The sequence below is a fragment of the Salvelinus alpinus genome, unplaced genomic scaffold (assembly GCF_045679555.1).
Source record: "Salvelinus alpinus unplaced genomic scaffold, SLU_Salpinus.1 scaffold_40, whole genome shotgun sequence".
Lineage (NCBI taxonomy): Eukaryota > Metazoa > Chordata > Actinopteri > Salmoniformes > Salmonidae > Salvelinus > Salvelinus alpinus.
The window spans coordinates 404,289-429,212 of record NW_027255981.1 but is presented as its reverse complement, the minus strand read 5'-3'; the positions used below and the strand labels follow the sequence as shown (position 1 = coordinate 429,212).

At 39.8% G+C, this 24,924-nt stretch overlaps 1 protein-coding gene, 1 long non-coding RNA gene and 1 pseudogene across 5 annotated transcripts; 1 reads left to right on the top strand and 2 right to left on the bottom strand.

Annotated features, from left to right (window-relative positions):
- Window positions 1-9: 9 nt before the first annotated feature.
- On the bottom strand, window positions 10-17,980 carry LOC139566984 (uncharacterized). The gene is made up of 3 exons (XR_011673196.1): window positions 17,423-17,980; window positions 2,333-2,497; window positions 10-1,813 (listed from the first exon to the last, which is right to left on the bottom strand). It is a non-coding gene; the product is annotated as an uncharacterized lncRNA (long non-coding RNA).
- LOC139567034 (zinc finger protein 135-like) lies at window positions 4,449-13,185 on the bottom strand (annotated as a pseudogene).
- Window positions 17,981-19,593: 1,613 nt separating the features above from the next.
- Window positions 19,594-24,146, top strand: LOC139566982 (serine hydrolase RBBP9-like). Of its 4 annotated transcripts, none has more exons than XM_071388378.1 (4): window positions 19,594-19,844; window positions 22,244-22,339; window positions 22,443-22,528; window positions 23,529-24,146. In XM_071388378.1, the coding sequence occupies exons 2-4, from the start codon at window positions 22,266-22,268 to the stop codon at window positions 23,708-23,710; spliced, it is 342 nt and encodes a 113-aa protein (XP_071244479.1). In that variant the 5' UTR covers window positions 19,594-19,844; window positions 22,244-22,265; the 3' UTR covers window positions 23,711-24,146. The 4 variants fall into 4 exon arrangements, with proteins under 4 accessions (XP_071244479.1, XP_071244480.1, XP_071244478.1 ...); XM_071388379.1 differs by having other exon boundaries at window positions 19,594-19,854; XM_071388377.1 differs by having other exon boundaries at window positions 19,596-19,844; window positions 22,234-22,339.
- Window positions 24,147-24,924: the final 778 nt, after the last annotated feature.

Here is a 24,924-nt window from a genome sequence, read left to right as displayed (position 1 = left end):
GTCTTTTGATTTTTCTACGGAAGTCATGATAAAACATGTTTAATATTTACACAACCTTGATGCAATACATAGACATACTGCAAACTTGCCACTTGTCTCAACAGAATAGAAGCTAATAATACCTGTAATATTTAATATATAATCTAAAAGAAAAGTGCTCTGCATGCTTTCTGTACTCAATTTGTATATTTCTTATGACAGTAAACATTTAAGATACTGTAAAGATCAGCTGATACTTTAATAAACGGCATACATCAGTGGTCACCAAGACCTCAATATGCATCAACACCGTGATAAATTGAATCCCGTGTTTCACTACTGCACACCTTAAAGCTCTCCCGGACTATATTCGGTAACCTCTGGCATACACACAAACATGCAGAAGCTATTTCAAAAAATACAAAGTGCAAAATCGACAACTCTCACGACAATTTTAGTGCTTCAATATGGTATTCAGAAGTTCAGAACGGGTTTGCAATCCAACAGTCTCTTGACTACGCCAAGAGTCTTGACTCTGCTCATTCTCAACCCTCACACAGTACTGCTGCCCTACACAGACTTAGTTGAATTTGACATTTAGAAAATTAGCATGGCAGCATTTACGGTTGGTGCTAGTGCCACTTGTGCCACCAAAATGTGCGGCACGTAGTCTACTTTGCACTTCATTCGTCTTGGTTAGTATTAATGAAGAGTAAACCACGTAATAAGGAAGCTTTCATTCAAAAGCATGGTAAAAGAGCTCTTTGATTTGCAGACAGGACCACCACTGGTCAACTCCCCTGCTTTGCTCATGCTTTTGAAAGCAATGCTAACTGATACAACCTTTTTACACTAGCATTGCTACATGCTAGCCATTCTGGATGTTGGTAAATAACAAGCTAACAAACTTAAAAACGACAACACCTTAGGTCAGGGTTTCCCAAACTCGGTCCTGGGGCCGCCCCTGGGTGCGCACTTTGTTTTTTGCCCTAACACTACACAGCTGATTCAAATGATCAAAGCTCGATGGTGAGTTGGTTAATTGTATTGCTAGGGCAAAAACCAAAACTTGCACCAAGGGGAGGGGGGCCCAGGACCGAGTTTGGGAAACCCTGCCTTAGGTAAGTCGACAATGACCTAATACTTTTAAAAAGCCAACTATCCCTTTAAACCTCCAAAGGATGGGTATGCTGAGTATGTTCTACATCGTCCAGTATAGTAAAACAGGGAGAGCAGGCATTTGATCTATTGTATCTGTTATGAAATGACAAAGAGAGGGATGGGAATGGTTCCTTCAAGCAATCCACAGCAGATTAGATGAAAGCTTAGCCTGTCTTCGAAGAGGTCACCCGACTTTGATTTAAGACGCCGACCTTTGCCGAACCCACACTCATCAAAGCGTCGTTCCAGAATCCACCACTGAGAAATATCAAGTGTTTCAATAGGGCTTCACATCTCTACATGGCACGAAGGGCAGATGTGGAAAGTGCAGTACAGACACACTTAGATACACACAAATGGGGATTAAAATACCAGTGTGTGGTTCAATAACAATCTACTGGGATGACGTCCGGCGCCGGCAGTTCACACAAACTTACTCTGAGAGGGGGGGACATGTTCAGGAGAGCTTATCATTTCCTCTCCTTCCCTCCTTTCTCCTCCTCTCTATTTCTCCATCTCCCTCTGGTTCTGGTCAGGCAGGAGGCTGGTGACGTGGCCGACGCCCTTGGTCATGCCCTCCCTGAAGAGCAGCTTGGCGCCCATGCGGAGGTACTCGGGGGTGTTTCATGAAGCGGAAGCAGACCACAGCCCTCTCTCCTGTGCGCAGCTCCTCCTGGTGGTGAAAACAGGGAAGGGGACATAAAACGGTTCGTGTTGACTCAATAATCAGCAGGGCCACAATCAGTAGGCAGACGTTGTGGAACGTTGCAGATAGAAATGTCATGGATAGAGCTGACCTGATTCCTCTTTCTCTATATGGCAGAGAGGCATGTTTGTTCTATATAATAAAATCTCTATCTGAACATTGCACAAAGTTGTGTCCTACTGAACGCGGCCATATTGAGGCAGTGTATACTTAAGCGATAAGGCCCGAGGGGGTGTGGTATATGGCCAGTATATCATGGCTAAGGGCTGGTCTTGTGCACGACGCAACACAGAGTGCCTGGATACAGCCCTTAGCTGTGGTATATTGGCCATATACCACAAACCCCTGCGGTGGCTTACTGTTATTATAAATAGGTTACCGAGGTAATTAGAACAGTAAACAAGTAGTTTGGTCTGATATACCAGGGCTTTCAGTCAATCAGCATTCAGGACTCTAACTACCCAGTTTATAATTATTATCACTAACTTTTCTATGCAGGCACTCCACGGTAGCCGCCTGTCTTACGTTCCCCACGTGCACAGTCACTTGGAAGCCCCGACGGAATGTTTTGGCGTGGAAGAGAAGGACGATGGCCGCCTCAAACTACCAGCAGATGGTGAGGTTCATCTTCGGGCTGACCATCACCATACCCTATTCAACACACACGCACCAATAAGTACTTTGGGAGATGGGAAAGGAACAACCATTGTGGGACTGGTTTTATAACAACAGTGGAATACATTTTGACTGCATATGATTTGTGAGTTGTTTGTGCATGTACAGTTGAAGTCGGAAGTTTATATACACTTAGGTTGGAGTCATTAAAACTCGTTTTTCAACCACTCCACAAATTTCTTGTTAACAAACTATAGTTTTGGCAAGTCGGTTAGGACATCTACTTTGTGCATGACAAGTCATTTTTTCAACAATTGTTTACAGACAGATTATTTCACTTATAATTCACTGTATCACAATTCCAGTGGGTCAGGAGTTTACATACAAGTTTACAAATTGACTGTGCCTTTAAACAGCTTGCAAAATTCCAGAAAATTATGTCATGGCTTTAGAAGCTTCTGATAGGCTAATTGACATCATTTGAGTCAATTGGAGGTGTACCTGTGGATGTATTTCAAGGCCTACCTTCAAACTCAGTGCCTCTTTGCTTGACATCATGGGAAAATCAAAAGAAATCAGCCAAAATCCCCCCCCAAAAAAATTGTAGACCTAGTTCATCCTTGGGAGCAATTCCCAAACGCCCGAAGGTACCACGTTCATCTGTACAAACAATAGTATGCAAGTATAAACACCATGGGACCAAGCAGCTGTCATACCGCTCAGGAAGGAGACGCGTTCTGTCTCCTAGAGATGAACATACTTTGGTGTGAAAAGTGCAAATCAATCCCAGAACAACAGCAAAGGATCTTGTGAAGATAATGGAGGAAACAGGTACAAAAGTATCAATATCCACAGTAAAACGAGTCCTATATCGACATAAACTGAAAGGCCGCTCAGCAAGGAAGAAGCCACTGCTCCAAAACTGCCATTAAAAGGCCACACTACGGTTTGCAACTGCACATGGGGACAAAGATCGTACTTTTTGGAGAAATTTCCTCTGGTCTGATGAAACAAAAATAGAACTGTTAGGCCAAAATTACCATCGTTATGTTTGGAGGAAAATGGGGGAGGCTTGCAAGCCGAAGAACACCATCCCAACTGTGAAGCACAGGGGTGGCAGAATCATGTTGTGGGGGTGCTTTGCTGCAGGAGGGACTGGTGCACTTCACAAAATAGATGGCATCAAGAGTCAGGAAAATTGTGTGAATATATTGAAGCAACATCTCAAGACTGATTGACATAATTTGAGTCAATTGGAGGTGTACCTGTGGATGTATTTCAAGGCCTACCTTCAAACTCAGTGCCTCTTTGCTTGACATCATGGGAAAATCTAAAGAAATCAGCCAAGACCTCAGAAAAAAATTACCTCCACAAGTCTGGTTCATCCTTGGGCGCAATTTCCAAACACCAGAAGGTACCACGTTCATCTGCACACACAATGGTACATTGTTTGGTGCACTTCACAAAATAGATGGCATCATGAGGGAGAAAAATTCTGTGGATATATTGAAGCAACATCTCAAGACATCAGTCAGGAAGTTAAAGCTTGGTCGCAAATGGGTCTTCCAAATGGACAATGACCCCAAGCATACTTCCAAAGTTGTGGCAAAATGGCTTAAAGACAACAATGTCAAGGTATTGGAGTGGCCATCACAAAGCCCTGACCTCAATCCCATAGAAAATTTGTGGGTAGAACTGAAAAAGCATGTGCGAGCAAGGAGGCCTACAAACCTGACTCAGTTACACCAGCTCTGTCAGGAGGAATGGGCCAAAATTCACCCAACTTATTGTGGGTGGAAGGCTACCCGAAATGTTTGACCCAAGTTAAACAATTTAAAGGCAATGCTACCAAAAACGAATTGAGTGTATGTAAACTTCTGACCCACTGGGAATGTGATGAAAGAAATAAAAGCTGAAAGAAATCATTCTCTCTACTATAATTCTACTATAATCCTACATTTCACATTCTTTAAAATAAAGTGGTGATCCTAACTGACCTAAGACAGGGAACTTTTACTAGGATTAAATTGTGAAAAACTGAGTTTGAATGTATTATATTGTGTTATGAGTGTGCATGGACACAGATTGGACAAAAACATGTTTTTCACTGATAGCGATCAATTTTAGAATTACTTTATTTATAGAAGAGATTTATATTTCCCATGAGGGAACTTCTTGTCTGTAGTGCTTCAAAAAGAAACTAACAAAAACATAGTAGTAGTCATGCCAGTTCCACAGATACTGCGTTTTGGAAGTGTCAATGGGGGAATGATATTTGGTTTTGATTTGGTACTAATCGGTCAGCAGGTGTCGCTATTTTAAAAGGCAACTTGATTGAGTCATGAAGCAGATAATACAGAGAGATGGATTATACTATTGGTAGATGTCAACCACATTCAATTCATTGTTTTCAATACCTATGCTTCCAATAACAAGTCAAGTAACTGATTTTATTTAGATACATTGAGAGGAAAACAAGTCAAATTATGTCTAAATTTCCATTGGCCAAAGTAATATGGGGTGGAGATTTTAATACAGTATTACATGATCATCTAGATAGATGGCCTCCTAAGGATAGAAATTCTGTTTGTGAGATAAGGAATATATGTCTAAGGTTAGGTGTTCTAGATATTTGGAGACATAAGAACCCAGATAAGATTATGTTTACATGGAGTACCAAAGATTTATCTATACAATCCCGTATTGATTTCTGACGGATATCTGAAGATATGGCTGACAAGGTTGATACAGTCTCGATTGAACCATCAATTTGAACAGACCACAAAGGGATCTCAATAGAGATAAATATGCATGGTTTGTCAACAAAAAAGTTAGTAAAGGTTACTGTAAAACGAATAAGACTTTACTAGAGAATGAAGTATTTAAGAAGGAAGTAGCAGGAATTATTGATAAATACTGAAATTGTGCCTGTGTTATGAATACGTTTGGAAGTTACTGGGAGCTAATGAAATTTGATATAAGGCTTTTGGCTATTTCAATGGGGAAAGAAATTGCTCATGCCAAGAGAGAGAAAGAATATGACATCATAAAGGGAATAATGGTTTATACTAAAAAAAACTGAACTAACTAATCAGGAATTACTGGAGCTATCATCATTGCAAATGCAGTTAGACTCTATCTACGAGGAAAAGGCCCGGGGAGCATGTGTAAGATCAAGATGAAAATGGATGGAAGAGGGAGAGAAAAATACAAAATATTTTTTTTATTTAGAAAAAAGGGCAGACGAAAATACTTCCATATGTAAATTAATGAATAATAATACTTCCAATAAAAATCCAAAAGAAATCTCAGCATGTTGCCCAGTTTCATCAGAATCTGTATACATCAGCCCAGTCAACTTCCAATATGGATCTTTTCTTAGACAATGTAGCAAACATTGCTAAGAAGATAGATAATGATTTCAGGGATTTTTGTGATGAGTTATCTGAAATTGAGATAAAAGACTGTATTAAAAGCCTTAAGGACAATAGGTCCCCTGGAAATGATGGTTTAATAGGCATGTTTTATAAAGCATTCAATGATAAATTGATTCCTTTCATTCTTGCTATGTTCCAAGAATCAATGGAGTTGCCGGCTATAATGTAATTACTTTGATTCCCAAACCTAATAAGGATAGCCTTTATATAGACAACTGGAGACCCATTAGCCTTTTGAATAATGATGTGAAATGATTTGCCCTTGTATTTGCTAATAGGTTGAAACAAGGCTTGCATCATATAATTGATGAAGAACAATCTGGTTTTATGCATGGTCGACACATTAGTAATAACATCAGGTTGATCTTAGATATGATTGACTATAATGACCTCATCCTTGATGATAGCTTTCTTATGTTTGTTGATTTTTATAAAGCTTTTGACACAGTAGAACACAGTAGAACATGAGTTTATGTTCAAAGTTTTGGGGTTTGGTGACTTTTTAAAACTTTGTATAGTGGTTGTACTAGCTCTGTAAAATTAGCTCACTGGACATCCCAAAGATTTGATGTTGGCTGTGGCATTAGGCAGGGCTGCCCAATTAGTCCATTTGTATTTTTATTGGTTACTCAAATGATGGCTTTTCATATCAAGAAAGGGAATTTTCAAGGTGTTTCAGCACTTGGCAATGAATTTAAACTATGTCAACTGGCTGATGATACCACCATATTTTTGAGAGACAGGAATGAGGTTTCTAAAGCAGTTTCCTGTATTGAAGACTTTCTCTTCGTTTCGGGTTTGAAAATCTATATCAATAAGTCAGTCTTATTTCCACTCAAGTATTGTGTTTTACAGAAAGTTTAGGGTACCCCAATTATAGATAAGATTACTTATCTTGGAATTGTTATATGCAAGCATGAAAAACAAAGGAGTGAATTAAACTTTAACTCCATTATTGAGAAAGCAAAGAAGAAATTGAACCTCTGGTTGCTGAGAGATAATTCGTTATACGGTCGGGTGTTATTGTCCAAAGCTGAAGGGTTATCCAGCTCGGTTTATGTCTCGTTATCACTTGAATTATCCCTTAAAATTGTAAAGGACTTAGATAAGATTCTTCATAATTTTATTTGGAGGAACAAGCCTCACTATCTACGGAAAGATATTCTCACTAATACCCAAGAACAAGGAGGTCTTGATGTTTTAGATTTCAATACTCTAAATAATAATTTTAAAATAAATTGGATTCTGAAGTAGAACCAGAAGAGTATTTGGAATGTCTTCCCTAAGTATTTATTTGACTCTGTTGGTGGTTTAGAATTTTTGCTTCGATGTATGTAATTGTCCAAATTCCATAAGCAGGCAATTTTTGCTTGGATGTTAGTGTATAAACACAATTTTTCCCCTCACAAATACTTTCTATGGAACAACAAAGATATACGATTTAAAAATAAGTCAATTTTTTTAGAATAAAATTATTTTGGTGGGTCAGTTACTGAATGAGGATGGAGATCCGGGAATTTCTTGATAAGTTTTAAATCACAATAACCCCGAAAGAATATGCAATTGTTTTTGATGCGATTTCAAGGGGGGTTGTATCTCTTTTAAATTCCTCTGTGGTACATGAAAATATATTAATTGGCAATATTACCATCAAAGATAAATGTAGTAATAAATAGACTAGGAATATTGTTTGTGATACTACAATTCCCTCAGCAAGATTATTTTGGTCAAATCAATGGTGATATACAATGGGGGACAGCATGGAAAATTGCTAACAAATATTGTATCAGTAACAAGGTAAAGGAAGTTTCATTTAAAATGTTACATATAATTTATTGACTATAAATGTGATTTCTGTGGAATGGAGGAGACCATTTTGCATTTGTTTTTTGCCTGTATTTATAGTATAATTTTTTGGATTGACATACAGAATTTTGTTACAAAAAAATAGAACCGGTTGTACTATTTAATGGTTTTGATATAATGATTTATTTCAGAAATTCTGACATTGATAAAGATGTAGCATATTTAATTCAACTGCTAATAATATTAGGTACATTTCATATTCACAAATGCAAATGGTCTAATTCAAAACCTAACTTTTTTGTGTTTACCAGTTGGCTCACCAATAGGATATTATTTCGGAACCAATATTCTAAAAACAAAGAAGTATTTTTATACAATATATCCCGATTATTCCATATATAATATCTGTGTGGAGAAAAATGACGCTTATAAATTAAGGACCATGACAAGAAAACCTGCCGATGAAAAGCAGAAAGTTTCACTGGAACTTGGTCAATATTATAATTGCAAACCAACATGAAGTTAAGGCCACCAAAAGTAGAGAAGACATGATGAGGAATAAAATTCCACATAGAAGTGGGTCTTCTTAGGAATTCTTTTATCCAATTGATCTTAAAAGTATTATTTAAGGTAGTAAAGTCCAGAAAATTCAGCCCACCATGCTCATACATGTTCATTACAACAGTTTTCCTAATGTAATGGGTAATAATCTCTTCAACTTTGATGGGTTCATCACACTGTTAAGATTCTATATCACTGATAGAGTGAACATTATTTGGTGAGTCAAAAAACATCTGTGGATTCCTGACAGTACGTAGAGCTATACAATTTTCTGTAAAAATTGTTACAGTATTTAGCAAATCATTTTTGGTCATCTGTAATAACACCATCAATGTTTAACTTATGGATAGTGTTATTTGTAGAGTGAAATTTCTCAAGCCTAAAAAATAGGATGAATTATGTTCTCCCTCCTCAATCCATTTTTTCCTAGATCTAATAAAGGCTCCTTCTGCTTTTAATCTATATATATTATCCAGTTTATTTTGTAACTCCATCAGTTCCATCTTCTCCTCCCCCGAGAGGCCGGCTGGGGACCTCTGAGAAAGGGAAGTTATCTTAATGATCACCTTTTCCTCCTCAGCTCTTCTGGTCTTAGCAAGATTACTACCATATTTTCTAAGGTATTTGGACACCTCAAATGTAAAGAGCTCCCAGTTCTTGCAATAAGATTTTTCTTCACAAGCCCTTTCCCAAAAGTGTGAAAGCAGATCTTTAACCTCAAACTTAACTAAATCATTATTTAATAACGAGCTATTTAGCTTCCAGTAGGATGCTCTACCAAGGTTAGTATCAGGGGTAAATATTTTGATATCAATGTAAATGGCCCTATGGTCTGTGAGGGGAGTAGTACAAATATTTGTAGTAACACACTCACTATCAATACATTTGGATATAAGCCCAAAATCTATTCTGGATTGTCTGGAACCTGTTTTGTTACTCCAAGTAAATGATCTGTCAGCCGAAAACCTCTCTCTCCATATATCAGTAAGATCAAACTTTTCCATTAAAAGTATTAAAGCCAAATTCTGATTGGTTGGCCTACCTGGGGGCCATCTATCAGTTGAATTATCTATGGTAATGTTAAAGTCCCCTCCTATCAATAATAACGAATTTGGAAATGTAGATAACCAATGAAGTATATGTTTCTCTATAGATTCAAGCAACTCACCATTCTCATGTTTGGTGTTGTACCCGTAGAAGTGTACAGTAATGAGCGTAATGTCATTGTAACTGATCACAAGACAAATAAAGTGACCAAAGGGGTCACATTCCGAGTGTAGAATATTACCACCAAAGGTATTTTTCATTGTAGTGACACCAGCGTTCAGATCCATGGGAAAGCCAAATATCGTTGCCCCACTGTGACCTCCAGAAGTTGGCATGAGCCGAAATTGAGTGACTCTTGAAAAAAGCAAAAATCTGTTAGAAATTATTTTGCAAATAAAAATAAGGCCTTGCGCTTTACATTGTTTCGTAACCCCCTAGCATTAAGAGAAACTATAGACAAAGACAAAACAACAAAGATTATATAAAAGTATAAACTGTACAGTCGTGGCCAAAAGTTGAGAATGACACAAATATTAATTTTCACAAAGTCTGCTGCCTCAGTTTGTATGATGGTAATTTGCATATACTCCAGAATGTTATGAAGAGTGATCAAATTAATTGCAATTAATTGCAAAGTCCCTCTTTGCCATGCAAATGAACTGAATCCCCCCAAAACATTTCCACTGCATTTCAGCCCTGCCAACACTGTAGGTTACACCTCAGTATGATATTTTATTGAATGGAGCAGCTGCCTCTATTCTTAAAACTCTTGGATGCCGTTTTTCATAGCACCCTTCATTTTATCACAGGAGACAGTTGTATTACTCATCACTGTATTCTTACCAAAAGGTTGGCTGGACCTCTTTGAAGTCACATAGATCACATCATAAAGCTCCTTTTTTTCCCACACAAAGCCCTGCTCAACAAACTTCTGATTTACCTAACATCAAAGGTTAAGATTAAAAATTACAAGTTATCAAACCCGTTCTGGAGACTCCTTTAGTGTCCAGAGAGTTAGGTAAATCAGCTTTTAATTTCCTTGCACCTTTTCGTGTGGAATGTGGTTGTTAGGGGACATTTTTACTGAAGAATGTGTCTGTTTTTTTATGATTTTGTTTTTCGTGTATTGTGTATAATAACGTGTATTTTATTGTATTTCTATGTGTATTGTACTGCTATAAAGGGCTCATCTGGAAGAGAAACCTCGGTCTCAACATTGACTCCCTATCAAAATAAAGGTTAAATAAATATAAAACAACGGATGTTGTGTACCGCTACATTCCAGATAATTTTTGGGACATTTGAGCAGTAGTAGGACCAATCTACCTTGTTTTATTTGGGCTCTAAATCAATACTTTAAATCCCCCCCCCCCCCCATGGATTTAAAATGCCCCCTAAGGCATGTAATCCTGGAGGCAGGCCTGGTCTCCACTCTACAATAGCAAGCATCAACCTATATCACTAGTGTTCAATAATGCCTGGGGCCATTTATTGATAAAAAACATTTAAAACAATGCTGAAAAAAAAGACTCCTACAATGTTTAAACAACACTAACCTAACGTAGCAGCCGTAAAACTATTTTGTTTTTCCCCTGAAAACCGGATGCTTCTGGTTTCCTAGAACCCTCTGAGGGTGAAACAATCCCCCCGCCCACCCCCACAAATACAGTTTATTACCCAATGTTCAATATTTTGTAACTCTTAATAAAGGCTGACAAGTTTTGAGAGGGCTGGCACTTTGTTGACCGTGCATTAGATCACACTGATGAAGGCCACAATAATGCACTTTAAGAAAGCTTGAGGTAGCAAAACTCCCACCAGTCACAGTAAGGCACGGCTTTGTGTGTCCGCTGGTCTACCATCAACTTGCTTGTGCTAACAAAAGTGGGAAGGTTACGCACCAGTGTTGTGTTTTTCTCTTGTGTTCAGCCAGGCTTCTTGCCTGAGTGAATCTCTTCCCACCTGATCATAACCATAAGGCTTTTCTCCAGTTGCTGAGATTGAGCAAATCGCTTCCCGTAGTCAGAGCAGTGGTAAGGCTTCTCTCCTGTGTGTATTCTCTTGTGTTTAATCAGGATTCCTGATTGAGTGAATCTCTTCCCACACTGATCACAACTACAAGGCTTCTCTCTGGTGTGTATTCGTTGGTGAACTACTAAATTCTTAGAAGTACAGATCATCCTACAGTCTGAGCAGTGGTAAGGCTTTTCTCCAGTGTGTATTCTCTTATGTTTAACCAGGGTTCCTGAGTGAATCACTTCCCGCAGTCAGAACAGTGATATGGCTTCTCTCCCATGTGTGCTCTGTGGTGTATGGTCAGGGTTTTTGAGAAAGTAAAGCGCATCCCACAGTCAGAGCAGTGGTACAGCTTCTCTCCTGTGTGTTTACTGGTGGCTGTTTAAGTTGCTTGCCAGAGTAAAACTCATCCCACATTCAGAGCAGTAGTAAGGCTTCTCTCCTGTGTATATTCTTTGGTGCAATTTTAAATGTGCCAACCTAACGAAACAATTCCCACATTCAGAGCAATGGAAAGGCCTCTCTCCAGTGTGGGTTTGCTTGTGTTTAATCAGAGATCCTGAATTAACAAAACTCTTCCCACATTCATCACAGCCATAAGGCTTCTCTCCTGTATGTATTCTCTGATGTGCTGCCAGGTGGCTTGAGTTAGTAAAGCTCATCCCACAGTCTGAGCAGTGATAAGGCTTTTCCCCTGTGTGTATTCTCTTGTGTAGAGCCTGATGTGCTGACTGAGTGTCTTCCCACATTGATCACAGCTAAAAGGTTTCTCTGCTCTGTGTATTCGCTGGTGTACCATCAATCCATCTAATCTAGCAAAACTTTTCCCCGTCAGAGCAGCTGTAAGGTTTCTCTCCTGTGTGTGTGTGTTCGCTGGTGAATTGTTTTATTCCCTAGAAGTAGTAAAACTCATTCCACAATTTGAGCAGTGATGAAGCTTCTGTCCTGAGTCTCTCCGCTGGTGTGATTTCAGGTTGCTTTGTTGATTAAAACTCTTCCCACAGACAGAGCAGTGGTAAGGCTTCTCTCCAGTGTGTATTCGCTGATGGTTTATCAGGGAGTTGAATGGAGTAAAACTCTTCCCACATTGATCACAGCTGTAATACTTCTTTCCCGTGTGTGCCAATTGGTGTCTTTTCAAATTACCTGGCAGCGCAAACTTCATCCCACAGTCAGAGCAGTGGTAAAGTTTTGCACCTGTGTATACTCTCTGGTACAATTGTAATGACTGTGATGTTGAAACTCACTTTTCACACTGAGAGCAGTGGTAAAGGTTTTCTCCTGTGTGTATACTCTTATGCCTTTTCAGGTCCACTAACCAAGTAAAACTATTTCCGCAGTGGGAGCATTGATGTGGTCTGGCTGGTTTGGGCTTCTCTAGGTCTGGTTCCTCTGAAGGACTCTTCCCACTCTCAGAGCGAGAGTCTAGTCTCTCTCCTGCCAAAGACAGAGTATTCAGTTAAACAACGAGACCTGAATGAAACCTCCACATGATAAATCCAACATCCTATTAGGTTCAATCCAAATCAGATCCCTTAATAACCTGTCTTTTCAGAACATTTAGGCTCATCTTTTTTTCTTTTTTTTTTACTTTGTGGCCATCAACACAATTGAGAATGAAAAAACAAATTATGTAGAGCTTCAAATCTAATCGTTCTCTCATGAAATGTCATGTATTTAGGCTGAGCAGAAATAGATATTGAGAACTACAATTAGGGATGCACTATATATCGGTGAACATATCGGAATCGGACGATATTAGCTAAAAATGCCAGCATCGGCCCGATGTCTAGTTTAACGCCGATGTGCAAAACCGATGTCAAAGCTGACGTGCATACCTATATAACCTAGGTACATGACGTAATGAAACCACATAAAAATTTGCGCTACACGTGCAACACATCATTCCTAACCTAGCCCACAATGTCTGCTGTGTGGATCGAGCAGTCACTTGAAAGAGTAAGAACATTTCCGAGAGACAACTCAAAGGTGATCCATTAATGGCAAGAATTTTTATTTTATTTATTTCACCTTTATTTAACCAGGTAGGCCAGTTGAGAACAAGTTCTCATTTACAACTGCGACTTGGCCAAGATAGAGCAAAGCAGTGCGACACAAACAACACAGAGTTACACATGGGATAAACAAACGTACAGTCAATGACACTATAGAGAAGTCTATATACAGTGTGTGCAAATGTAGTAAGATTAGGGAAGTAAGGCAAATAGGCCATAGTGGCAAAATAATTACAATTTAACAATTAAACACCGGAGTGATAGATGTTCAGAAAATGAATGTGCACGTAGAGATACTGGGGTGCAAAGGAGCAAAAATAAAAAAATTACAATATGGGGATGGGGTAGTTGGGTGGGCAATTTACAGATGGTCTATGCACAGGTGCAATGATCGATAAGCTGCTCTGACGGCTGATGCTTAAAGTTTGTGAGGGAGATATAAGCCTCCAGCTTCAGTGATTTTCGCAATTCGTTCCAGTCATTGGCAGCAGAGAACTGGAAGGAAAGGTGGCCAAAGGAGGAGTTGGACTTGGGGGTGACCAGTGAAAGATACCTTCTGGATCGCCTGCTACGGGTGGGTGCTGCTATGGTGACCAGTGAGGTGAGATAAGGTGGGGCTTTACCTAGCAAAGACTTATAGATGACCTGGAGCCAGTGGGTTTTGCGACGAATATGAAGCGAGGGCCAGCCAACGAGAGCATACAGGTCGCAGTGGTGGGTAGTATATGGGGGTTTGGTGACAAAACGGATGGCACTGTGATAGACTGCATCCAATTTGTTGAGTAGAGTCTTGGAGGCTATTTTGTAAATGACATCGCCGAAGTCAAGGATCGGTAGGATAGTCCGTTTTACGAGGGTATGTTTGGCAGCATGAGCGAAGGATGCTTTGTTGCAAAATAGGAAGCAGATTCTAGATTTAATTTTGGATTGGAGATGCTTAATGTGAGTCTGGAAGGAGAGTTTACAGTCTAACCAGACACATAGGTATTTGTATTTCACATATTCTAAGTCAGAACCGTCCAGAGTAGTGATGCTAGACGGGCGGGCAGGTGTGGGCAGCGATCGGTTGAAGAGCATGCATTTAGTTTTACTTGCATTTAAGAACAGTTGGAGGCCACGGAAGGAGTGTTGTATGGCATTGCAGCTCGTCTGGAGGTTTGTTAACACAGTGTCCAAAGAAGGGCCAGAAGTATACAGAATGGTGTCGTCTGCGTAGAGGTGGATCAAAGAATCGTCATCAGCAAGAGCGACATCATTGATGTATACAGAGAAGTTAGTCGGCCTGAGAATTGAACCCTGTGGCACCCCCATAGAGACTGCCAGAGGTCCGGACAACAGGCCCTCCGATTTGACACACTGAACTCTATCTGAGAAGTAGTTGGTGAACCAGTTGAGGCAGTCATTTGTGAAACCAAGGCTGTTGAGTCTGCCGATAAGAATGCCATGATTGACAGAGTCGAAAGCCTTGGCCAGGTCGATGAATACGGCTGCACAGTATTGTATTTTATTGATGGCGGTTATGATATCATTTAGAACCTTGAGCGTGGCTGAGGTGCACCTATGACCAGCTCGGAAACCAGATTGCATAGCGGAGAAGGTACGGTGGGATTCAAAATGGTCTGTGATCTGTTTGTTAACTTGGCTTTCGAAGACTTTAGAAAGGCAGGGTAGGATAGATATAGGTCTGTAACAGTTTGGGTCTAGAGTGTCAACCCCTTTGAAGAGGGGGATGACCGCGGCTTTCCAATCTTTAGGGATCTCAGACGATACGAAAGAGAGGTTGAAGAGGCTAGTTATCGGGGTTGCAACAATTGCGGCGGATAATTTTAGAAAGAGATTGTCCAGATTGTCTAGCCCAGCTGATTTGTAAGAGTCCAGATTTTGCAGCTCTTTCAGAACATCAGCTATCTGGATTTGGGTGAAGGAGAAATTTCAGAATTTTTGGTGGCCTTCCTAAGCCAGGATTCAGACACGGCTAGAACATCAGGGTTGGTGGAGTGTGCTAAAGCAGTGAATAAAACAAACTTAGGGAGGAGGCTTCTGATGTTAACATGCATGAAACCAAGGCTTTTACGGTTACAGAAGTCAACAAATGATAGCGCCTGGGGAATAGGAGTGGAACTGGGGGCTACAGGGCCTGGTTTAACCTCTACATCACCAGAGAAACAGAGGAGGATAATGGTACGGCTAACGGCTATAAGAACTGGTCGTCTAGTGCGTTGGGGACAGAGAATAAAAGGAGCAGATTGCTGGGTGTGGTAGAATAGATTCAAGGCATAATGTACAGACAAGGGTATGGTAGGATGTGAGTACAGTGGAGAGAACCTAGGCGTTGAGTGACGATGAGAGAGGTTTCGTCTTTGGAGGGACAAGTTAAGCCAGGTGATGTCTCCGCATGTGTGTGGGGTGGGACGAAAGAGCTATCTAAGGCATTTTGAGCGGGACTGAAGGCTCTACAGTGAAATAAAACAGTAAAGACTAGCCAAGACAGCAGTAGACAAGGCATATTGACATTAGAGAGAGGCATAAAGCAATCACAGGTGTTGATCAGGAGAGCTAAGACAACAATGGGTAAATGCGATGAATGGGCAGAGCGGGTCAGTTAGATACATACAGGACCTGAGTTCGAGGCTGGGGCCGACAGGTAAACAAAATGAGGTACCGTGTTACTGAAACATAATTGAATTCATTGCCCTTGACAATCAACTGTTCTCTGTCGTGGGTGATGTTGGCTTTCGCCAACTGGTCGAGCACCGGCACACACTACCAAGTGCGCTTTTTTTCAGATGTTGCCCTACCAGAGTTACACAGTAATAGCGTCACTGCTATTAGCTTCACAACTGACATTTGGAACAGCGATATCAGCCCCATGAGCATGCTGAGTCTGACAGCACAGTGGGTCGTCGAGGATTTCGTACTGAGGAAAGTCGTATTGCATGATCATGAATGTGCTGGTTGTCATATCGCTGCTGCTATTTCAATGGCATTTGAGAACAGGTTTGAAACTTGGAAACATGAACACACTAGCTAGCTCCATTCGAACAACTGACTCGAGAAATAAGCTCATCAACTGCGCCTGCAGCAGGCGTGATACCCTCTGTCTTGGCATTGAAGCGCCTGCTCAACAAAACTGCCGACACAGGCTGTGATCAAGCGATTCGGTGGCATTCTCTCTTTAATGTGTCGCCACCATGCCCGATGCTATGTACTACGACTGCTACATCGATGCAGACAAGAAACAGGGTTTACGTGAAATGTTACATACACAGCTGGACAAGATGGAAACGGACACAGTGACAGTGCGCACAGAGGAAGAGAGGCCACGGACAGACAGAGCTGAAACTTAACTGCTTGACATGTATGATGAAATCCTGGTTGAGAATGAACCGACTGAACAAATGAACAACGAAACAGCACAGCAAGTAAGTGAAAGAAATAGGTTTTGATTATGTTTTACTGGTAATGGGGACATACGTAAATGCAAACAAAATAACTTTTTGGTCAATGTGGTGTGTGTATGTAACCTTTATTTAACTAGGCAAGTCAGTTAAGAACAAATTCTTATTTACAATGACGGCCTACCCCGGCCAAACCCGGACGACGCTGGGCCAATTGTGCGCCGCCCTAAGGGACTCCCAATCACAGCCAGATGTGATACAGTCTGGATTCGAACCAGGGACTGTAGTGACACTGCACTGCGATGCAGTGCCTTAGACCGCTGCGTCCACGTGTGTGTGTTAACTATTTAACTGTACTAAAATGCTTAAAAGGCTGCTAAAATTGTAAATACTGTTTACTGGTATCGTTTTTTTTGGCAAAGAAAATATCAGACATCTGTATTGTCCAAAAATGTAATATCTAACTACAATATTTACATCAATGGCATAGGATGCATTTGATCCATTGTTAATATTTTGTTGGTAGCCCTCTTTGATGCTATAGGCTAAACATCTTACAGAGTGTGGATTTAACAGTTCCTACAGTACAGAACAACATATTCAAGTGTAGAACTTCAGTGGGATGCCACTTTAAAATCACACATCAGTTTAAGTCTCTGCCCGTTTTAAGACTGTACTCACTGGTGTTAAGATCTCCAGTCTCCTCTTCGTCACCCTCCTCTTCTTTCAATGAGACAGTCATCTCACCCTCCTCCTCTTTCACGCCAACCACTGCATCCTCCTCATTCTCTTCCTCCTCTTTCACTCTAAAAGCTTCCTCTTCTTTCATTGTAACTTCCTCAAAAAATATTTTTACTGGGACAGCCTCCTCTTCCTTCTCCAATTTTTCACGAGAGCGTGTCTGTCCAGTCGACGTCCTTTTCTTTAGCAAGGGGGAAGTAGCTCAGTGAGCTCATGGTCGGGGATGTTAGCTAGCTAGCTAGCTATCATTAGCGACTAGGCTAGTGCTAATCTAGGTTGAAGATAACCTATAGGTGTCAGCCAGCTTGCTGATTAATATGAAAATATGAAATTTATGAGGTAACTACTAGATATGATACAAGTGTATTTAAAACACACAGTGACTAGTATACCGAAAAGGTCTAAAAAGCTTCAATGTTCCGGAAATGCCGGATAGCAGCAAGCTACAAGAGGTGGGATCTGTTGTTGTATTTTAAACAGCCAAAAGAACTGTGCCGTCCACTGTTAGACACACATCGCCATCTGCTGACTTGAGTGCATAACGCAGTTGAGGAAAATATTCGTTTTATTTTCAGACAGAAAAGTGCATTGCTTTCAAACACTTAGATTAATATGACATTATGAATCATACTGCGTACATATAGGCAAAGATGCATGTGTTGATTAATGCAAATTCGATTGAAACATTTAAACACACATTACATTCTTAAAACATATGAAATTAATATAAGATGATGATACATTAAATAAGATTCAAAAAAGGTACACATATTAGCCTCTATTTTCTCATTTGCAAGTGTGTATATAGCTAATAAGGCTTTTATTATGTATTATTAGTAGACCTAAATTAAGTGTTTCTTATTCAAACATTGTAAGTCATGTATTTACTGGTCAATCCGTAATAAACTCATAGCCATAATAAAGGTGTATAGTTAATAATAGTTAATAAAGGGCAAGTTTCACAAAAAAACAGATTCTTAGTATGTTGTCTCAATGTTAGATTAATAAGGGCATACATAGTACCTTAAAATGTGTTCCCTATACAAAATGTGACTGAATATGTATGAACTTTCCAATTTGTAAGTCGCTCTGGATAAGAGCGTCTGCTAAATGACGTAAATGTAAATGTAAATGTGACCATATTTTTACTTGTACAAATATTGTCCAGAAATTACCTCTGGATAGAAACGGCACACCTCTGATGCTATACAGCCCAACAATCAAGTCCAAATTTGACAGAAACAAATAGCAACTAAACTTCCATATGAATAGCCTACTTCCAGCAATTGGTTTTTGATTTTAACCAATACCAATGTATTCTGGATCTAGTGTATGACTACCATAATGTATGCTTGAAATATTTTGTCATTTGTGATGGAATTATATAATTCTTTTGTCATTTGTGTAGGCCTATCTCATAGAGATGGAAAGAGGTCTCATCTTTGTATCTGTGCCATTATGGCATCTGTGACAGCATGGGCAGCGCCATTGAGTCTATCTCCATTTTAAAGGCCCAGTGCAGTCAAAAATGTGATTATCCTGTGTTTTGTATACATTTCCACAATATGAGGTTGGAATAATACTGTTAAATTGTAAAAAGTATGATGATGCCCTTTTAGTGTAAGAGCTGTTTGAAAAGACAACCTGAAATTTCTGCCTGTTTTGGTGGGATGTGGTTTTGGCCTGCCCGGTGACGTCACCAGGCGGTAAATTAGTTAATAGACCAATAAGAAAGAGAGTTCCAAACCTCTCTGCCAATAACAGCTGGTTTTCAGTTTCCCCCTCCCCCCTCAGACCACTACCAGACAGTCCTAGCAAAATATTTGCTTGAGAAATTGCTCTTTGCTAAGAAGCTGTTTTTTTTCTCTTTTTGACCATTTTATTTGAAAACACTCACAGTACGGTACTTAATTGTTGCCTCGAAATGATTGGATATTGAAATGAAAGCGGCTGCATTGGACCTTTAAAGTAGTACATTTTCTCCTTCTTTAGTGTTTGAAAAAAAAAAGTGATTTAAGGCCACCTGCTGTGCTGGAGTCCTGAACCAAATATTGTGTGGCATTCATTTATTGTGGCCACAAGATGGCGTTGATATAGCTTAAATCCATTTACAAACCATAGCATCCTATTTGAACACTACCATTCACTGCGCAACATTAACGCACTCGAACATGCACTGATGAAAGTCATTTGACTACTCACAGGCAGCATAATTTAGGGGAATTGTATTCAAACGTCGACAGAAGACAACGTCGATAAGAGAAAATTCCATTGACGATAGCGATAATTGTCCCAGGAAATGGAGCTGGAGATGTAGAGCGGTGCAATTGGTATTGCTGGGCTAAAAAAACAGATAAATAAGGTGCGCACTGGTAATGTATAGGAAAGTCTAACAGCTTGCGCCTGCATGCTCCCCACACGATATGCAATAATGTGGCTCCTATGATTTTGAAAACGTTTTAATGTGACGTTATTGATTACTCTGCATGTTACATACATTTTGGGACTTTTAGAGTAATGTTATGTAAACACCAAGAATAATATAACTTATATAAATGCCTCATGAACTTAACTCTAGGAACCACTTGTTTTACTTTAACCAGAAGATACCTGATCCTACCTTTACACTAGTTTACACTGAGCTTTAATGGGGTCAGAACGCTATCATGGTTACATTAAGACGGCATGGAGCCAGTGCGAGAGATGGTACATCGAGAAGATTTAAATACTTATATTTTTCCTGAAAAACTGCCCTTTTTTCCCTCATGCTAGCCAGCAGAAGCCACAGCAGCAATTATGGAATGGCAAGGTGGCTTTGAACAACAAAGGATCTGATTGTCTGACATTGCTATTCCAAAATGGCTGCAGTGGCTACTGCTAGCTAGCATGATGACAAAGCGCATTTTTCCAGGAACACTAGCACTATTTCAATATTCTCGATGGAGCAGTGTGGATAAAGGTCAGATTTGGAGTACAGCTGTATATGCCATCTCTGCATTGAAGTACGTTTTCCGACCCATATCTCACCCTGGCCCCACAGTGTCTTAATGTAACCATGATTGCGTTCCGACCCCAGTGCAGCTCAGTGTTAACAAGCATAACTGTAGAGTCAGTATCTTCTGGCAAGTTTTACTCCAATGTTTGTAGGCTAAGCAATGTAATGTAAACACTGTACAGCTTCAAAAACATAGTTAAAATAATTATTTTGTTCTCATGGATGGTCAGCCCAATTCCTGATTTTTGTTTTTAACAGTGGCGGGGTCTGCTTTGTTTGAACTGCAGACTGCCCCTAATATGCGCATAAATTGACAGGATACTGCACAGATTATCATTGCCTGGGCTCACTCAGTTCGAATCCCGAGCCGAAAAGGTCTGTCTGTGCCCTTGAGCAAGGCCCTGAACCCTAATTGCCGCAGGGGCGTTGGACAATGGTGACCCCACTCTCTGAGGGTGTCTCGTGGAGTTGGGATTTAAAAAATAATAATCAAATTCACACGTGTATAAAATACACACCAAATCATTTTTTATTATATTCAGTGACAGATTACCACTAATGCCTATATTCCTCACATATCACATTATAAACTAGCCTAGATTCCTCAGATATCACATCATAAGCTAGCTCTATACAGAGCCCTGCATTTTGGATGAGTGGATATCCTCCATACAGGGTTCTAATTGACAAGTGCAATGCAGGGAAGACTCTGATTGTTCTGGCAATTATCCCATAGAAACTTCATTGGGAGGAAGAATGTTTGATACAAGAATGTTTGATGCTTTTTACATTTGTATGACAAATCATTTCTGAGAATTATATGATGGAAGAGTATGATGGACTATGTCTAGATTTGGAAATAAAACATTTCACATGAATTTATTAAACATTAAAAATATTAATGTGAATATCTCAAAAGTACCCTTTTTGATTTTGTACATTTTTAGACAAAACTTTTTAAGCAATATACTCTACAAGTACATCACATTTTCACTGGGTGCTCTGCTACTTTTGAAGTTATGACACATTGAATGGGGAAAATGGATTCAAAGGGAACTTCCTCTGCTGGTGATTTGCTGAAATATGACATGTCAATTTCTATGGGTCATATCTTCAAAAGTAGCAAAGCACCCACTCTGGAAATGTGACGTGTTTGAAGAATATATTGTTCCAAACAATGTCTAACAATAAGCTATATCAAAAAGGGTACTTTTGAGATATTCATATTAATATTTTCAATGTTGAATAAATGTATGTGAAAAATGTAATTTCGAAATTTTGACATACTCCATGTTTTAGAGCACACTACGGAGTATAATGAAACCAAGATAGCTGTATCATGTGCGGCTCACAGATCATAGGGTCTTACAAGAGGTATAGGTCTAAAAAAGGGCCTAAAAATGCCACTTTCATCATGCTTTTCTCAGAAATGGTTTGTGATGCAAATGTAAAAATCCTATCAAACATCCCTCCTCCCAAAGAAGTTTCTATGTGAGAATTGCCATAACAATCTGAAATACCAATTTTTTGGGGTGCTATCCTGGCGTGGAATCGCCCACTTTCAACCTTTACTTACTTATACTTCATTAGGTATTAATAGTTAACTTGCTGTCCTGTAGATTCTGGATATGACCTGCCTGTTGAGAAACATGCCTGACCCAGGTTTGTAGAATGAAGTTCAGGATTTAAACCCATTCATTTTGGGCCTCCAGTTTCATTACTGTGAGGTGCTAGTACTGTATTTAATTTTTTTTAGTGACTACCAGAGAGAGCATTTGGCTGCCATTCATGCAGGAGGAGCTCGAATGTGATGAGGAGACTGTCATCATTGGCCACAGCTCTGGGGCAGCTGCAGCTATGAGGTAGGATAGATATTACAAAGAATTTGAGGATATTCCTCATGCAAAAAACTCTTCCTTTTTGTTTGTTTGAAGTGACTATACCTAACTTTGAGGTACTATGCAGGTATGCAGAAACGCACAAAGTGTTTGGCCTCATTCTGTTGGGTGCCTATACTTCCGACCTGGGAGATGAGAATGAGAGAGAGAGTGGTGAGTTTACAGATTTCAGATTACCAGTGTCACTTCCAATTAACTGCAACAACCACTTTTCTAATTGGATTCCATTCAGGTTGGATTAAATCTTAGAATTGGGTATTTCAAAACTGAAAAATGTGATTCTGATCATTCGGTGTGTAGTGATGGAAAATCTGGATAATCTTGATCCCACTGGAAGGGTGGATTTATAAAGGTATTATAATGGAGACATTTCAGAGAAATTAAAATAGGTTAGGGTTAAATATTCCAGTATGTTAAATTGACTGCAGTACAGGTATATGGTCAGTTGTTGTATTGAGAAGTGTCAAATAAAAGCATGTACTTACAAGTGACAAGAGAAGCAAGCTCCATTTATATTAATATCTTTATACATGTAGTTTAGTAATCTGTAGTAACATTACCTGTCCAGTGCATGGCAAGGTGTAGGCCTTTTCAAAGCACTGAAAATACAGATTTTGTGATGTTGAGATTTTAATGCCTGGATCAGAATGACCCTATCCAACTATTTTCTTGCTCAAAATTACCCAGGTTGATCTGATCCTGGATTGTAAAATAGGGGGTTACAGAATCCAGATCATTATAAAAAACTGGACCCAGGTGTTTAGACTAGCCTAGTGTTCATTGCTGAATTGGGATACAAGAGCGCCACAGAAAAGCTGCAGTCAATAGTGTTCCTAAATCCAGTTTAATGTAAATCACCAGTCGTTTATCCATCCCCCACCTCGAGTCACTGAAACAGTGGACGCATCCCAGGCTGCCTACATTGCAGTCAGGTTGTGCAGATTATCATATCGTAAATCATATTGAAGTAATTGGTTTAATGTACAACTCCATTTCCTCATTTGTAGAGATCTGAGACCAATCAGATCTGTATCCGATCCCTGCAAATGTGGAAATAGTGTTTGATATAATTTAACGATCTGATAATCTGCGACTGCAATGTAAGCAGTTTGGAACACGCCCGTTAGGTCTCCCTGTGTATCTCTTCACTCAGGATATTTTAGCCGGCACTGGGAGTGGGAGCAAATGAGAAGAAACGTTGGGCACATTGTTCAGTTTGGCTCCAAGGATGACCCCTTCCTGCCTTGGGAGGAGCAGCAAGTTGTGGCCGAGGGCTTGGGCGCGGAGCTGCACAAGTACATAGAACGAGGACACTTCCAGAACACAATTCCCTGAGCTCATTGACACAGTGAGAAAGCTGAGGGCAGCTGCTTAAAAAGCAGCAGAGTTGTCCGCCATTGGAATATGACACACAATGAGGACAATAGCCCAATTACGATTCTCTGTTCAGTTGCTCCCTTCATTCTGTGTCCCTCTGGGGAATCCTCATGTGGACCTTTATGATTACGATATGGATATTCCAATTGATCAAGTGTAGCTCATTGTCATCAACGTGCTTATCTTTTGCTCCATTACTTTGAGTGCTCTATGGAAGACTCGCCAGTTTCGATTCACCTGTGTTTCCGTCAGTTTGAAAGAGTTAAGCAAATATTTTAAGATTCACCCATATGCACATTTTACTGACAGCCGTGAGTTTCCATCGAACTGCGAATAAAATGCTGTGTAAAGATGTTTTTATAACTAATAAACAGAATGTATTTCCATCCCTTAACTATGTTGATGGTTTTGGCACAAAAAATCTGCGACAAACAGCATGTGTGCCCAATCTGGCCTTGGCGCTTGCGCTCTAACAGAATACACAGACAAATCAACTCAGGTATAAAAACACATGCTATTGGGACCCTTCAATCCAACACTGCCAAACAGGAATACAACTGATTACAGTGATCTAGTGTACCCAAATTATCTACATCATACTACTCCTTTTCTTCAATCAGATTGAGATCCACATAAGGCCTTCAGAGTCATGAAGGAACATACCACAGTCAGCCTTACCAGATCCCTGTGGATCTGAGCCAAAAGCCCTCTAAGATACTTCATATTCCCAACAATCTTCCAAGATTACAAGCATGGGACTGTCTGAAGCACTACCCTTCAATCTGTAAGCAAGGGTTTTGTAACATCGTCATAACGCTCATGTCTATTTAAGAGTTGCCTCGAGTGATCTGTTCTTGCAAACACATTTTGATTGCAAACAAATTACACTAACAGCTTTAGTTTGAGATATTTGACCTTTTTCAGTGTTTTTGGTGAGACTTTGCTCGTGTTTTTTCTCTTACATTACATCACGCAAGATTTTAGTTCTGGGCTAGATTTTGCAGATATTGCAGGTAAAACCTTGAATTTGTGATTTAGTTTTACTTAAAATGTCCTATAGTTGCTATAGATAATGGTGTCTACTAAATGACTGACTTGACGTTTGAAGCTAAGAAGGTTCATTTTGAAACGCTGTCTGACAAAAAGATTTAGGCTATTGCAATGCTGTGCTT

What these genes read in the sequence shown, in the direction of transcription:
- LOC139566982 (XM_071388376.1), top strand. Translation starts at nt 22,106, where the DNA reads ATGACCTGCCTGTTGAGAAACATGCCTGACCCAG. An exon ending in GGGGCAGCTGCAGCTATGAG is followed by an intron (nt 22,340 to 22,442) that starts GTAGGATAGATA and finishes GGTACTATGCAG; the next exon opens with GTATGCAGAAACGCACAAAG. An exon ending in TGAGAATGAGAGAGAGAGTG is followed by an intron (nt 22,529 to 23,528) that starts GTGAGTTTACAG and finishes CTCTTCACTCAG; the next exon opens with GATATTTTAGCCGGCACTGG.